The 17,043-nt window shown below is 41.8% G+C and overlaps 1 protein-coding gene across 10 annotated transcripts in view; it reads right to left on the reverse strand.

Annotated features, from left to right (window-relative positions):
• The window catches only part of ARL15 (ARF like GTPase 15), a 486,108-nt gene that overhangs the window by 233,622 nt on the left and 235,443 nt on the right, over window positions 1-17,043 (reverse strand). For all 10 annotated transcript variants that reach the window (XM_089312779.1, XM_051853777.3, XM_008262202.5 and 7 more), the window contains one exon: window positions 2,738-2,946. In XM_089312779.1, the coding sequence (XP_089168905.1) occupies window positions 2,738-2,946 (209 nt within the window). The remainder of the gene's footprint in view (window positions 1-2,737; window positions 2,947-17,043) is intronic.

A 17,043-nucleotide genomic window follows, 5' to 3' on the forward strand; every position in this document is an offset into this window, starting at 1 on the left:
TGAAGTCAACAATATCCTGAGATCTTCATTAAACAAGTAAATTCTTCAACTTTTACTCCAGTGACAGAATAAATAATTGCAAATTTTTTGTATAATGTATGAAGCATAAAATCTAATAATTTCAACAAGAGAAGGGGATGCATCAATAAATCTTTATCATTCACTGTCTTTTCTTAAAGTCATTCAGTGCTTTTTGGTAACCTGAATGCAACTTCCTGGATCCTGAAAGGATAGAATGATGCCTAAAATTCAAAAGTACTTTGTAGAACAGAACAATATCTTTGGAAATTCTACAAAGTGTACACAATTTAGCAGGTACAAGTGAATAAACTGTTAATAAGCAATAAGGACCCAAGATATGCAAGAAAGAATAAAAAAAGATGATTACTTCTAACTGCATTTCAAGCAACAGGTGACTTTGCTCACTTTCAATCTTCTACTCACTCTTCTACCAATGCTTGGCCCAACCGTTCTGAGGTTATTGTTTGTAAAACACTTAATATTCAGTTCTACAACTCCATCTTTATGTTCACAACAAGGTACTGATTTAATTATTGAAACACTTCTGGGAGTATTTCAAGAAGGCATTTTAACCCACTCTAAAGAGAAGTCTCTTTGACATCAAGAAATGGGAAAAGGGAAGCTTCCCTTTCTTTTCGAGCCAAGCCCAAGTAAACGTGACCATTTCATCATGCATCCACACACTCCAAGGCCATACTGAAATTTGACCCTATATTCCATAATATACATAATATACATTGTACCTGTACAGTAGGTGTTTATACAATCATAGAAAAAATACTTTCAAAATAGTCCTCAAAGTGTAATGCCATTACACGCGAAACTTTTGAGAAAAGTCAACTTAAAGTCAATACTAATAAAAGGTAAAATCAGAGTCACATATGCTCCATAATATACAAATTGAGCATCATTTCCAAACCATGTCTATGATTATATTTACAGCTGCTCATCTCAGTGAAAGAAGAACCACAAAAGGGGGGAAGGGTAGTTACCCTTGTCCTAGTAGAGACAGCTGACACACACAAGACATACACAGAGGACTTTAATTGCTGGAAGATTCCTGTATTGGATGTGACAATCTTTAATGCCTATGGTGAGTCACGACCAAGAGTCACACATCAGGCTTAAATAATACATTTGCCCAATTATTTGAAATCTAAGGAAAACAGATAAACAATTTCTTAAATTTAAAAGCAAAAAAGGAAAAGAAAAACTCTTTTCAGATATTACAAATAACTTGAATAAATTGATTTGAAGTTATAATGGTACTTGTGCCATATTTCTCTATCCAATATTATGTTATATTAACATGTATTATATACTTATTGCCTATTTGTAGTCTGTGATACACACATATGTATTTTGCACAATGGATATCAGAGTAATAATGTACTTTCAGCAAAGTATCTTATAATCATAATCTAACACTCCTAGCTACCCATCAACACATACTATTATTTTCATTTTATAAGCAAGAAATCTCATGTTGAAAGTTAAAAGATTTATCTAAGGTCCCAAGAACAGATCAGAAAGGCACCACAGTTACAATGCTTAAGATCTGAATGCCATTCTGGATTGGTTTCTATTGTTATTTTTTGTTTTACTTAATATTATTTATAAGGTATTTTTCTAACTCTATAAGGAAAAAGGTGTGAAATCTTTAATGCTGGAGGCAACTAAAGACAGACATGGACTGTTGGTTTAATATAAGTCCTTGCCTTCTTTATTATTTTTGTAAAACCTAAATAAAGACTCTCTACATATAGGCTCCTCTTCTTAGTACTTCAAAGCAAATTATCCAAATTAATCCCTCCCACATTATGAAAATAAACTGCATGATTCCTATTTTACAGGAGAGAAGCCAGGCACAGGAACAAAGCTATCTGCCTTGGGTTACACACATGAAGGCAGACCATGCTATGTCCTTGGCTCCTTGACTCTTTTTCAGACTAAAGAGCAATGTCATTCCAATGAATCATCTTATTCCAAAATCAACTGGAAGCACACAATTTTCTGAAGTTACAGGTATAAAGCTTTGATTTCCTGTACTTAGGTTAGAATTCATTATAATTTAAGTTTTAAAAACTGTTCCAGAATTTCATTACTTTAGAACCATAAATCAGTTCAGCTGAGGCTATGCTAATTATTTGTCCAGAATCAGCCTTATGCTTTATTAGGAGGGATACAAACCAAGAAACGAAAGGAGGATGAAGCGCAGGTCCCAACCAGAATGTATTTGGTGGCGTGGAACTTACAAGAGAAGACATCCATTTTCAGTCTGGTTGATTACAGAAAAGGAGCCACTGCTCTAGCCAACAGTGAGCATATGAGAGACACAAGAACCTGCATTTGAGAGCAACTGATGCATGGTAACACACACGACACAGTCCTTGAAAAGTTAGAGGAAAATGAACTAAGTCAGCGAGTTAGAAAACAAATGTTAAATAACCAGGCCATTAGCCTTTCAACACAGATCAGAAAAATACCCAGATACATCCTCTAACTTTTGCTGAACAGGAAATAAATAATCTGTTCTCTTCAAGTAGGGTTAAGTATGTAAAGAAGTCTTCTTAGATTGGTCAAGGTTTTCTGTGTCCTTGAAAACAACATGCTAGAATATCCCTAATTGTATGCATCTTTCCACATTCCCACGTGGCAGCAAAAGTCCAACAAACAAGGTAGACAAAAAGTGACAACAGTAGCTAATGAGACATACCTCTTGTATTGAGCGAGCTGCTGGCTTGTCTTGATGATTGGCCAATATTAAAAATGGTAAAGTGCATAACTGCGGGTGCTGGAGAGCTGAGTGCAGTTCATTTCTGGCAGTTTCTAAGTCATCCTCTGAAGAGGCGCTATCTAATACGAATATTACCCCTTGAGATCCTTGGTAGTAGCGGCTCCAGTATTTCCGGATATTATCAGCCCCTGTCAAAAACAAAACAAATTTCCTTTTTAAAAATAGCTTTAAGCAAATGAAATGTATTCACAACAGTCACCCCCTACTGGCAATTTATGTATTGGTTCAAAATTAAACACTGGAAGTTGGCATGGTGGAACAGCTGGTAAAGCCACAGCCTGTGACACCAGCATCCCACGTGGGTGCCAGTGGAATCCGGGCTGCTCCACTTTTGATCAAGCTCCCTGTTGTGGCCTGGGAAAGCAGCAGAGGACGGCTCAAGGGCTTGGGCCCCTGCACCCATGTGGAAGACCTGGAAGAAGCTCCTGGCTCCCACCTCTGGAACAGTCCAACTCCCAGCTGTTGCAGCCATCTGGGGAGTGAACTAGCAGATGGACAGTTTTCTTTCTCTGTCTCTGCCTTTCTCTCTCTCTCTCTCCTTTTAAATAAATAAATAAATATTTTATTTCCTTTAAATTAAGCACTGAACTCTGTGGTATGGATATCAAGAATTCAGAAAAGGCAGAGATGATTGTGGATGAAAACGAAGGCATCAGAATTGACAGGTAGACGTGGCCTTGAATAAGAATGTAAGAGTTTGAGTCCTTCATGCATTGCGTATCAAAATACGTGAGAGAGAGCAGAATGAAACTCAGTTTAGACTTAAACTCAGAAGAATATTTTTGGACTTCATTTAGTAGTTTTAAATGGACTTCACTCTACACACTGAGTATGAACTTAACTCAGAAAGTAGCGTGACCTAGATGTTTAACAAAGCTTCTTCCCATTCACATTAGCATGGTGATATTTTCTAATAGAGCTGGTGCTGTGGTTCCAATATATCTCCCCAAAATGCATGTGTTGGAAACCTAATCCCCAAATTCATCTTAATGGCACTTGGAGGTGGGGGTCAGAAGAGGTCCTGAATGAGGGGACCCCGTGATGGGATTAATGGCTTTAAAATGAGAAGACACACCCTGGCTTGCACTACTCTCCCACTCTCTTGCCATGTGATGCCTTCCACCACATTATGAGGCAGCAAGAAGACCCCTACAGACGTAACTGCCTGATCTTGGACTTTCCAGCCTCTAGAATTGTAAAAAAAAAAAAAAAAAAAAAAAAAGATTCTTTATAAATTACCTACTTTGTGATATTCTGGGCAGAAAATGGACTAAGACAAATTGCCAGTTGATATGGAAAGCTTTGTTTCATCTGACCTAGAGTTATTAGCACAATTTTATGGTTATGTTGCTAAGATTTGTGAACAACTACACCTTGGCCTTTGCTACATTTGTTTAAATCCCCTGGGTTTGTAACTCATAGGGAGCAATCACACTCACAGCCTCCATGAGACAAGATGTTTCTAGAACAGGCACTATGGTTCTCCTCAGCCAGAACACCTCCTATTCCTCTTTGCATTTCCAACATCTAGCATAGCATAACCCCAAGTACATCCCAGGAATGAGGACATGAAATATATTTTGAAGCAAAAAGGGATTCCAGAAACTGTCCAGTCCCACTCTGAGGAAACCAAGGCTGAAAGAGGTGAAGTGAGTGGTTCTCAACTATGTCTTAGATTGTCACAAAACCGGGACTGGCATCTGAGGTAGTGGATGACCTGCCAGGAGGAATATGTACATTTCCAATTACATCATGATGACTATTTTTATTTAACTCATGGTATTTGTTCATGAATCAAATGAGCAATCATCTTGGGCTATGTATGTGGGGGAGGGGTATTTATGGTATATAATAAAAACTAGATATGAAGGAATTTTACCAATGAACTACATGTGATCAAGTCCTCACCAGTTAATAACTATGTTTTAGTCATTTATTGAACATCTACCTCCTATGTTTGACACACTATGCTAAGTGTTAGGGATATAAACAGTGGTGGCCGTAGTTGGTTTTCAGTAGCTAGCAATAGCCACTTGTGTGTATCTCTTCTCAACTCTGTGATCAGTGATATCATATTGGTGGCTTGAAATCAGCCAGGACGGGAATAGTGTGACCATGGAAATCTGCAAACACTACCTATCTGGGCTTTTCCTCCCCCACAGGGAGCCAACACCTTACTCTGTGGCACTGAGAAGCTCGTGTTTTCTGGGAGAAATAGAAAACTCAAAGGTGGTAATGCAGCATAATCATCACTGTTGCAGAGGCACTCACTAGGTGCTCTGGGAGCAAGACATCAGGCATCTCATCCAACACAGAGCAAATCTTTTCAAACTTTCTTAGCAGTACAAAGGAGCTAACATTTCTTGAGCACCTCCTCTAGTCCAGGCCCAGTGCTAAGCATTTTAAAAAACAATAGCTCATATAATTCATATGAATCCAAGGAAGGGGGTGTTACTGAATCAGGGTTTGAAACTAAATTCAGGTCCTAAAATTTAGGATATTCACCGTGATGCTACATTGAAACAGCAAAGTTTCTAAGGTTGGTAAACTTAAATATGCAAAGGCAATGAGCTATGAGGAGGGTTGGTATATATCAAGGTAGGGTCTGAAACAAAAAACAAAAATAGAGAGGAAATTTAAGCTGAAGATTATTTACTATGGAGGACAAATTGCATAAGTGATGGTGGGACTAAGGAAACAACAGGGGTATTGAGCTGGGAGCAATGTAGGTCAGGTTCCCTAGGAGCACAGCCTGACTCAGATAGCATTTCTTGGGCACCTGATGATCAACAGAGTGCTGTGAGGGAAAGCCAGGGGTCGGGAGGAAAGAAACAAACTAGAATAGTGGAAAAAACTAAGCAAAGATATGGTTTCAGCAATCTAGCCTCAGCTTGCTCCCAGGAGGAACTCTAGAATGTGGGTTAAACCACAGAAGTTGTCCAGTCCAGAGGCAAGGGGGCTGGGCTGCTACACCCCTGTATAGTCATTGGCCATGAGCCACCCCTGGGGAAAAGGAGGGGGTTGGGGCCTGATCTCATAATCTCTCAAACATATTTGGTTGAGGCAATTACTGTCAGCCAAGAGCAGGCCTCTGGAGAAGGGTACAGGTGTGAGTCATTAGCAGCCAATACTTGAAGCAGCTGGGAGATGGATGCACTGGCCCAGTAAAGGAGATCTGGGTAGGATACCAACAGCATCTGCTACAAGCTACATCCAGACACTATCCATATGCTAGAGGCTCATCTATAAGCTTGAGGGACAAAAGTGGAAGCACAGTTACCCAGTGGTAAATATTTAAAGCAACAAAAATATTGTGTGCATATGTATCTGTATGTATGTTGTTGCATTACTAACACACATATGTAGCACACAATTTTCATCTAGTATGCATATATGCAATATATGCTTTATTGTAAATCCCATAGAGTCACCTAATGCTTACAGAATGCTTTCACTGATTTTGTATCCATAGCTAACCAATGGCTGCAACTGAAATAGTGCTGTTCTGACATGAGTGGTAGTTACTGTAAATGTTTTAGATGTATTATCTCACATACCTAAGACAATCTGATAAGGTAGGTACTGTTGTCACTTTATAAGGAAACCAAGATACCAAAAGTTTATATAATCTGCCCAGGTTTACACTCCTAAAAATCATTCAGGTCTAATGTGATTGAAATACTGAGATTGATGACCAGAGGCGATGAGGCTAGAGAAAGGATTCTACTATCACATAAACTAGGAGGGAAAGAGAAATGGAACCAGCTGGTATGAAAGACACTTAAGTACCTATATTTCTATTAGTGCCCGGATGGGAATATGTCCAAGAACATTTCCCAACTAATTAACTCAATGAATAGTTATTAAATACCTATTTCATACAAGCCAATGAGCTAGGGCTTAAAGAGGTATTTAGAAAACTATTATTCCTCTTGCTCAAACCCTCTAATCCTGGAAAGCAACAGTAACTATAATGAGGCCTGTAAATCTATCACAGGAACAAATATGGCCACACATTAGCTGGTGTCCAGGGAATCAGTCATGAAGAGAATATTAGTTGAATACTTTAATGGAACTTGTCCATGGAAAACACTGGAAATCCAACTCATGCGGTCATCTCTTTCAGCGAAAAATTACATTTTCATTTGCCACATTTAGGAGTACACAAGGCACCTGAAAATAGTGAAACAAAATGGCAATAAATCCAATGACAGTATTGGTGGGTGAAACAAACCCATAGAAACATTGAAACTATAAAGAATGTCTCTTACATGATGTACAAATAATATATTATTAATAACATAAAGACTTTTTTTTCTTTGATCTCATGCCACACAGTTTTCTGGGCAATACTGGTATTTCTGACTTTCATTACAAACAGAACTTGGAATTCTAAAGTTCATTTTGATCTCTTGAACAATGGTTCCAGCAGTAGGCTAGAACCAAAGAAACCAGCAAGGAAGTGAAGAGTGGTGTAGAGTTGTTCAGCATGGTTTACTGGGCCACAGTTTAGTCACCAGACTAAAATGAGAAATGGCTGTGTCATGACCCAACTGCCAGATGCCTTGAGGAGGGAGCTGGATTCAGAAGGCTAAGGACACCTGTCGGATGGCCAGCTCCCAACATTCCTAACCTCAAAATCAAATCCAAAAGGAGTAACAAACACAGGGCATGGCATCCAACAGAACTCTGAGGTCATTCTAATTCTAATGACCACAAATTGTGTGCTCTGTCTCATTTTAAACTACAATTGTTTTATAAAATGCTTAAGTGTCAAACTCACACTGGTCTACAATGTGTACATTTAGGTTAGAAACAAAAACAGAAACAAAAGAGTAGTCTTAGCACTAGAGAGGTGTGGCAAAGAGTACTGCCAAACATCCTAATCACCCAAGGATATTTATTACCTTACTACAGTTTTTAAGGAGCCCACAGGAATTGAGAGCTCTTTCTGACAGCAAACAGAATGAGTAGAGGAATGAGGTGTGCAATTGGCACAGCAATCAAAGACACTGCCTGGGATTACCATATCCCATATGGGCTCTGCTTCAAATTCCACCTTCTTGCTAATGCATATCTAGAGTGGCAGTGAGTGATGGCTTTAAGTAGCTGGGTCTCTGCCACCCACTGGAAGACCCACACTGTGTCTTCAGCCTAGCCAACCCCAGGCAGTTGTAGACATTTGGAGAATGTACCGGCAGATAAAAGCTCCCTCTCTCCCTCCCTTCCCTCCCCCCCTTCCCCTCTCCCTCCATTTCAAATAAATAAAAACTTTAGAAAAGTGAGATGATGGAAGCCTGACATGTTCTCCTCGTGTAGGTTCATTTCTGGAGCACACTACGAACGTTAACAACATTCGTTATTCATTAATCCACACATCCAACAGATACGTTCTGAGTCTCCTGGCATCATCCTGGGTGCTGGAGACCTAACAGTGAGCAGATAAAAAACTTCAGTCTTTCTACTGTACATAGTAGAGCCAGCCTATGATTACAGGGTTAAAAATGCCAGGTGTTCATTTTTTCAGCTCCTCTCTTGGAGCAGCAAGATTTGGTTCCCACCACCTAAATTTGCAAAGAGCTTCTTGAAAAGACGTTTCTCTCCACCTCCCTGTTAAAGTTTGTGGATTTCACTGGTGATGCTTTGAACAGCAGTAGCTAAGTAGCAACCTTGAAGGAGACATACCTGCACACTGAGGATGTCAGAACAGGAAGACAGAGCCTGGATCCTTCTGACACTACTGAGCAGCAGAGTCAACCACCACCATTATAAGGACTTCTCAGTGAGCAGAGTAAATGGCTGATTATTCAAGTCAATTTTGAAGCCTATTTTATCATAGACAATCAAAGAGATGCTGAGATCCTTCATGTAAAGTTAAAAGACAATGAATAAGTTTCTTAAGAGTGCTTCTTTGTAAGATGAACCCAATGAATTAAAAAATAGGGATATTCAGGGATCAACAATAAAGAAATACAGCTACTCAAAATTACCCGTATGGAAAAATCTCATCTCTATACCAGGGCTGCCCAACTGAAATTTCTGCCATGATGAAAATATTCTATATCTATGCTTTCCAATATGGTAGCCACTAGCCACAGGTAGCCAGTGAGCACCTGCAATGTGGCTGGTACAATTAAGAAACTGAACTGTCTACTTCATTTAAAGTTAAAATGCCACACATGGCTAGTGGCTACTGTACTGGACAGTATTTTCAGTAACAGATTGTTGACGAGTCACTGCTGGAAACCACTGAGACGGGAGCAGTTGCAGAGGTCTAACATTGTCTCTGAATGGAGGCACACAGAACCTTGCGGGCACAGGAGGGGTTGTCGTTACCCCGTCCAGAGATGGCTTCCCAGGGAGCAGCTGCCACGGGCTTATGCAACAGGCCAACCTGGACGGCTGTCAGCCACCTGTGGCAGCAGAGTCAGGACGACAAGGTCAGATCATCTCCTGTTTCCATCCTCTTACCACAGTCTTAAGAAATTATAAGGGAGTAAGAATAATTTCCCTCTGGAACACTTAATGAGATCAGAGATGCATAAACGGAGCCAATTCGGGAGAACTTGAATTGTAAATGGCCTTCAAATATTGGTGAAGGGTGTAGCCTTGTAACACAGATTACCTCAGCAGCATGACTTGAAGAGGCACAGTTTCCAGCATGGGGAGAAAATGTTTGAAGAGAGGAGGGAGAAATGTAATTATTTATTTATTCATGCAGTTATTTATTTTAATTTTATTTGAAAGAGACACAGAGAGACAGAGGAAACAGATCTTTTATCCAATGGTTCACTCTCCAAACGCCCCCAACATGAGGAGAGCCAGGAGCTGGCAACACAGTCTTGGTCTCCCACAAAAGTGGCAGGGAATCAAGCACTTGAGCCAATGCTTGCTGCCTCCCAGGGTGGGCATCAACAGGAAAGTGGAACTGGAAGCAGAGCTGGGACATGAACCCAGACAAATTAATAACTTTAAACTCTTTGGATCACTTCTGCTACCATAGAACCTCAGTCTTTTGGTTTGACGGTTCTTTTAATTATTTTTAAAACGGTTTTATTTATTTATTTGAGAATTACAGAGAGAGGGAGAGACAGAGAGAAAGGTCTTCCATCCACTGGTTTACTCCCCAAATGGCCACAAGGGCCAGAGCTAAGCCAATCTGAAGCCAGGAGCTTCTTCTGGGTCTCGTATATGGGTACAAGGTCTCAAGCACTTGGTCCATATTCTTCTGCTCTCCCATCCTCACTTTAATCTGTCTTTAAAAAATGAAATACTGGGGCCGGCGCCGTGGCTCAATAGGCTAATCCTCCACCTTGCGGCGCCGGCACACCGGGTTCTAGTCCCGGTCGGGGCGCCGGATTCTGTCCCGGTTGCCCCTCTTCCAGGCCAGCTCTCTGCTATGGCCAGGGAGTGCAGTGGAGGATGGCCCAGGTGCTTGGGCCCTGCACCCCATGGGAGACCAGGAAAAGCACCTGGATCCTGGCTCCTGCCATCGGATCAGCGCGGTGCGCCGGCTGCAGCGGCGGCCATTGGAGGGTGAACCAACGGCAAAGGAAGACCTTTCTCTCTGTCTCTCTCACTGTCCACTCTACCTGTCCAAAAAAAAAAAAAAAAATGAAATACTGGTGTTGACATTGTACGTAACAGGTAAAGCTGCTGCTTGCAAAGCCAACATTCCAGATGGGTACCAGTTCAAGTCCTGGCTGCTAAACTTCTGATCCACCACGCCAATAATGTCCTGGGAGAGTGGTGGAAGATGGCCCAAGTGCTTGGGCCTCTGCTACCTCTGTGGGAGACCCAGAAGTTGTTCCTGGCCTCACATTAGACCAGCCCTGGCCGTTACGACCATCTATGGAGTAAACCAGCAGATGGAAGATGGATCTCTCTCTCCCTCTATAACTCTTTCAAATAAATAAATAAACCTAAATAAATAAATAGAACTACAAAACATTGAAATGTTAAGAATTCAGGAAGGACTAAGTCATAAATATTTAAACTGAAACTTCTATTCAGGCTTCCCTCTACCTTCAAAACACACAGAAAAAATATAGGAAATTCGTCACTTCCTAAATGGTTGATAACAAAGCACAAAAATGTGAAGACTTAAAGTCAAGTTTTCTTTCTTTTTTTTTTTTTTTTTTTTTTTTTTGACAGGCAGAGTGGACAGTGAGAGAGAGAGACAGAGAGAAAGGTCTTCCTTTTTCCATTGGTTCACTCCCTCAATGGCCACTGCGGCCAGCACACTGCACTGATCTGAAGCCAGGAGCCAGGTGCTTCTCCTGGTCTCCCATGGGGTGCAGGGCCCAAGCACTTGGGCCATCCTCCACTGCACTCCCGGGCCACAGCAGAGAGCTGGCCTGGAAGAGGGGCAACCGGGACAGAATCCGGCGCCCCGACCAGGACTAGAACCCTGTGTGCCAGCGCCGCAGGTGGAGAATTAGCCTATTGAGCCGCAGCGCCGGCCAACTTAAAGTCTAGTTTTCTAAAAGGAGGAGTATTGTCCTATTTTGTTTTCCAGAGAAAACAAAATGAAATAAAAAAACTAAAACCACTTTTCTTCAGGTAATCAAAGAGTTTCCAGAGAAATGGGAACTGGTGAGCTCTTGATGATAGCCAAAGCTGGGTCTGCATGCCTGAAGGAGAAGCACCTCTCAGCAGCAAAAACCACTGAACTGAAAGTCTCATCTTCAGACTCCCAGCGAGACCTGCCGTGGACATCCACATGGGAACTCAAGGGTGATTACTATGTAGGCATCGCCTGCCCCAGGACAACTGCCTACCACATCAGACCCAACCTCCTAAGGGGTTTAGAGATAGCAGCTCACTAACCCTTTAGTATTGTATGGATGAAGAGACTGAGACAGAGGAGAGGTATTCTGTCCCACATCCGGCTAGTAAGTGGCAGACGTAGGATCCAAAGACCCTGGCCATTTGTTCCACTACACGGTACTGCTTCCCAGAGAATGAGAGGTGCCACGCGCGAGGGAATAAAGAATGGAGCGTGGTGAGTGTGCCTATTTACAAGGTGTGCCCACATGCTTTAAAGAATGGGAAAGGTACAGGCTGCTGGTTTATGGTCTGATGCCCATGGAAATGGGGGTGATGGGCTGAGCACCAGCAGGACTTCCTTCACCTACCCAAGGAATAGCTTTTAGACCATTTGATCAACTGCTGGCCCAGTAGCAGATCACAAAAAATATAATTCTGTGGAAGTATAAACCAAGACCAAGACTTGGTTTATGTAACAACCATATATTTTAGGGTAGAAGACAGGCAATAACATTATGCAGCACTTCCCAAAGTGTGGTCTTCCAGAACTTTTCCGGAAGCTCAGGAATTCAAAACTACATTCATAATTATACCAGGATTGAGTTGGTATGTTCACTAATGGTGTAAAATCAATGATGAGTAAAACTCTTTGCAATAGCAACAGCATGAACAGCAGTACTAGCACCAAACTAGTAGTCACAATTTTTATTTTATTTTATTTTTGACAGGCAGAGTGGACAGTGAGAGAGACAGACAGAGAGAAAGGTCTTCCTTTGCCGTTGGTTCACCCTCCAATGGCCGCTGTGGCTGGCGCTGTGGCCAGCGCACCGCGCTGATCCGAAGCCAGGAGCCAGGTGCTTCTCCTGGTCTCCCATGGGGTGCAGGGCCCAAGCACTTGGGCCATCCTCCACTGCACTCCTGGGCCACAGCAGAGAGCTGGCCTGGAAGAGGGGCAACTGGGACAGAATCCGGCACCCCAACCGGGACTAGAACCCGGCGTGCCGGTGCCGCAGGCGGAGGATTAGCCTATTGAGCCGCGGTGCCAGCCGACAATTTTTAAAAAGTTCTTATTTATTTATGAGAGGCAGAGACAGAGAATGATTTCTCTTCAGCTGTTTCAGGCCAAAGCCAGCAGCCGGGAACCCAATCCAAGTCTCCCTGGTAGGTGTCAGGAACCCAACTACTTGAGTCATCCCAGTGGACACAGGAGCCAGAGCAGGGTGCCAGACCCTGGTACTGCAACACTGCTTAACTGTTGGGCCAAACACCAGCCACCAGTCTGCAGTAGCAGGAAGCTGGAGTCAGGAGCAGGGGTCAGAATCAAATCCAGGTAATCTGATGAAGAATGAGGGTGTCCCAAGACCTAAGCGAAACACTGGTCCCTTCACTGTATTTTTGACTACCACATACCTACAGGGTAGAAAGCCAGTTTCATCTACAAATTCCCTTAGTAGTGAAAGTTACCAATTGTATTAAATTAGTTCTTCAACACATATTTTTCAAGGAAAACCTAGAACTTTGGAACAACCGTCTTCATCGTGTGAACCTGACAGTTGATCAATGATGACACCAGCAGTGACATTAACAAATATTGGTAAGGCAATTTGTCAACATGTTGAAGATCTGCATAACTCAATGAACCAAGATTTTCCAAATGACCAGTGCATGGATGTTGTTGCAAAACCAAATGGAAGTTAACTAACTGAGCATAAAATGTTATTAATGTTACTTTTAGATTCTGCATGGTAACTGATGTCTACAACTAGCATCTGTTGAAGAATTTTGGTGCAGTATCAAAGACGAAAGTTAACAGTAACCTAACCTAGTTCTAGTCCCGGTCGGGGTGCTAGATTCTGTCCTGGTTGCCCCTCTTCCAGTCCAGCTCTCTGTTGTGGCCCGGGAGTACAGTGGAGGAGGATGGCCCAAGTGCTTGAGCCCTGCAGGAGAAGCACCTGGCTCCTGGCTTCGGATCAGCGCAGTGCGGAGGGTGAACTTTACTAATGGTAAAGGAAGACCTTTCTCTCTCTCTCACTATCCGCTCTGCCTGTCAAAACACACACACACACACACACACACACACAAACAAAAAACAACAACAACAAAAAAACTGAAGGGTTCTGAGACCCTGGAGAGGGTTTAGAACTGCAGATACTCATTGTCTGTAACATGCAAAGGAAACAATCAAGATCTACCAAAATTTAGGCATAAGCCTGGGTTACCTTCCAGCTGGAATAAAATACCTTGAGCTGCCGTTATTCTCACCCTGATAGTTCACATCGAAAGATAGAGAGCTAGAATTGGGACTACAATCTCAAAACAAAGAGGACCATACAGGAACCACACTCATCTCCTGGATCTCATTACATTCTAATTCCAACCAACTAGACACACATTTTCTTGCCTACAAAGATGATTACAATGAGTATAGCCCAGGAACCCAAATTAAACTGCACACTTGCAGGATATAAGGCACAGCCTACCTTTCACAAAACAAGCTGATTATCCTAATTGCCCTCTTTCACCTTGTCCTCCATCAATATGTATTCTAGATGCTTGTGATTCTCAAAGCACTGTTCTACAGCATTGCCTTCAGTGTCAAGTCTAACAATCCTACTTAAGGACTATGCCTACTTTCTGACATCTGGCCACCTCTAGCTCACCCCGCTATATTCTCACTCTGGTTCACATCCTCATCACCTTCTATTTGGCTCACCAGAATGGCCTTCTAACTGGTCTTTCATGGAGACAATTAAATTACAAATATCTCATTGCCTTTCTCTATACACTCCTTTCAATACACACTCCAGAAACACCCCTTCTCTCTCCCTTGGACCAGACCCAAGTCTTTCACCCTTATGCATTTGGTTTTGTCATTTTTGCTGCCTGAGTTCCTACCATGTCAGTTCTCCCCAAAGCTCTTACACATTCAAACCATTCTTCGTTCTTCAAGAGCCAGATCAAATGTCACTTATTCTACCAGGCCCTCCCCGCTCTTTCAGCTGGAAATAATTTCCCTGAAACTTTTGGTCTATTTCTCTTGGTTCTGCTCATAACACTTTCTTCCCTGTAGCACAGGCATCTAAATATGTATTTCATCTTCCTGATGAAACTGAAACCGTATGGGAGTTAATGTGCATTTATGTGTCTACTTCATCTCCAAGCTCTGAATGCATTGGTACCAATTTTGACACATAATGAGAACTTAATATGTTCAATGAGTTAATCTTTTACAAACTATTGATTTCTTTTTTTAAATGCAGAATATATAATTTAAAAAGGAAATCATTTTATGGCATACAAATACCATATCTTTTTAGTTGTTGTTGTCACTTTCTTTGTGTACAGCTATTAGCACTTAAGTTTTATATTTCTACAAAGAAACAACCCAGTTCTGCAAGACATCTCTCATTCAACATGTACTACTATGAATTTCTTGGAGTCGGCTGTTTAGTATGCAGCGTAGGAGTACTTGGGATAGACATCTAACTCCAGCTCCTGACTCCAGCTTCCTGCCGATGCAAGTGGTGGTAATAGTTCAAGTCATCAGGTTGCTACCACTCAAGTAGGGAGACATGGACTGAGTTCTGGGCTTCCAGCTCCAGCCTCAGCTGCTGTGGGTATCTGGGGAGTGAAACAGTGGATGGGAATTCCCTTGTCTTTCCATCTCTGCTTCTCCTTACCTCTCAAATACATCACTAAATAAAAATGTGACAAAATAGTTTCTTAAACACATGCACAATAAAAGTTCACTCTGCTGCTCACTGCCTGGCTTTTCTGAGAGTCCTGTTTTAGTATTTAAAAATGTTTAGCCATTGGGGCTGGCGCTGTGGCACAGTGGGTTAATGCCCTGGCCTGAAGCACTGGCATCCCATATGGGTGCGGGTTCGAGACCTGGCTGCTCCACTTCCTGCCCAGCTCTCTGCTACGGCCCGGGAAAGCAGTAGAAGATGGCCCAAGTCCTTGGGCCCCTGCACCCACGTGGGAGACCTGGAAGAAGCTCCTGGCTCTGGATCGTCACAGCTCCGGCCATTGTGGCCATCTGGGGAGTGAACCATCGGATGGAAGACCTCTCTCTCTCTCTCTCTCTCTGCCTCTCCTCTCTGTGTAACTCTGACTTTCAAATAAATAAGTAAATCTTTAAAAAAGAAAATGTTTAGCCACAAGATAGCATACACCAAGTGCAAAATTAAAAACACGGAGGAGAGCATTCATTATTCTAGGCTCTGAATTTGTGATCCGGTTTCATTCCACCCAGTTTGCGAGTCTTCGCACTGTCCAATGCCCAACAGAATCAGTAGTCATGAAAAACTGAAAGTATAGGAAGAAAAAACTATGGGAACAATTCTGGAGAAAAGTTCCCTTCTGTGGCCAACTCCTAGTAGATCCAAACTCCAATGACTCCACCAGACACAACTTCCATACTTTGGCTTATTTACTAAGTAGCAAATACCCGAGCTATGGACAAGATACACAAAGCAAAGCACTTTTGTTCTAGGAATTCTGGTGGCCAAACTAGAAAAGCTAATATGGGAATAATTTTATTGAAATTGCCATTGACCAAAATAACTGCAAGAGTCAAAAACAGAAACTTTCTGGTTGGTATGGAAGAGATTTTTCACATACACAGGTGAAATAAGATCCTTAATAGGGTGGAAATACTATTGCATTCCAGCACAGCTTGCCATTCCTTCTTCACCAGGTGTGTGCATGTCTGTGTGTGTGTAATCAAAAACTAACTTCCAAACTCTGTGACAAAAGTGATAGAGATACATGAGGTTTGTCTAGATTAAGACAAATTCACAGCCCAAAAAAACCATTTAAAACATCTAATGTCTTATTCTAGAAAGAACAGTCCAAATTTATAAGCTATGATGCTCAAGAATATTTGTCTCTCACTTTAACAGCAGTTTTCCTTCTGTGATTACTCTGACCTCAAAACAAGCTATTACCATATAACCTACTCATGTAATAAAACCTTCAGAGAAATCTTCTTGCTGTACAATATTGGATTCTACTCCTATTTTCTCTTTTATCTTTTAACACTCTTCATGACAATCATGATGGAAAATACTTATCAAAGCTCCTAAAGGCAGAGTTCAGTTTTCCCACCTGAACCATGCCCTTTGTTCCAGTTGCTGTCACCCTACTGATAACAGAAGAACAGCCAGGATCATGTTTAGGTCCAAGTAGAAAATAGTGAATGGTAAAACAATAGTCTAGATTTTAGGGAAGTGAGACTGTTTAATTTAATAATGTATATGAGTCTATATACTATAATTTGAATTATGTAATTAGACAAGTTCATGTACACAAATAAATATAGCTACTCTCAGTTTAGGCATCAGTTTTATTCCAAGACTTTTTGATGCTTTTAATTTTTTTTTCAGAATCAGGTACAGGCCGGCGCCGCGGCTCACTAGGCTAATCCTCCGCCTAGCGGCGCCGGCACCCGGGTT

This window comes from Oryctolagus cuniculus, chromosome 14 (assembly GCF_051225735.1).
Source record: "Oryctolagus cuniculus isolate XC-2025 breed Fujian yellow rabbit chromosome 14, ASM5122573v1, whole genome shotgun sequence".
NCBI lineage: Eukaryota > Metazoa > Chordata > Mammalia > Lagomorpha > Leporidae > Oryctolagus > Oryctolagus cuniculus.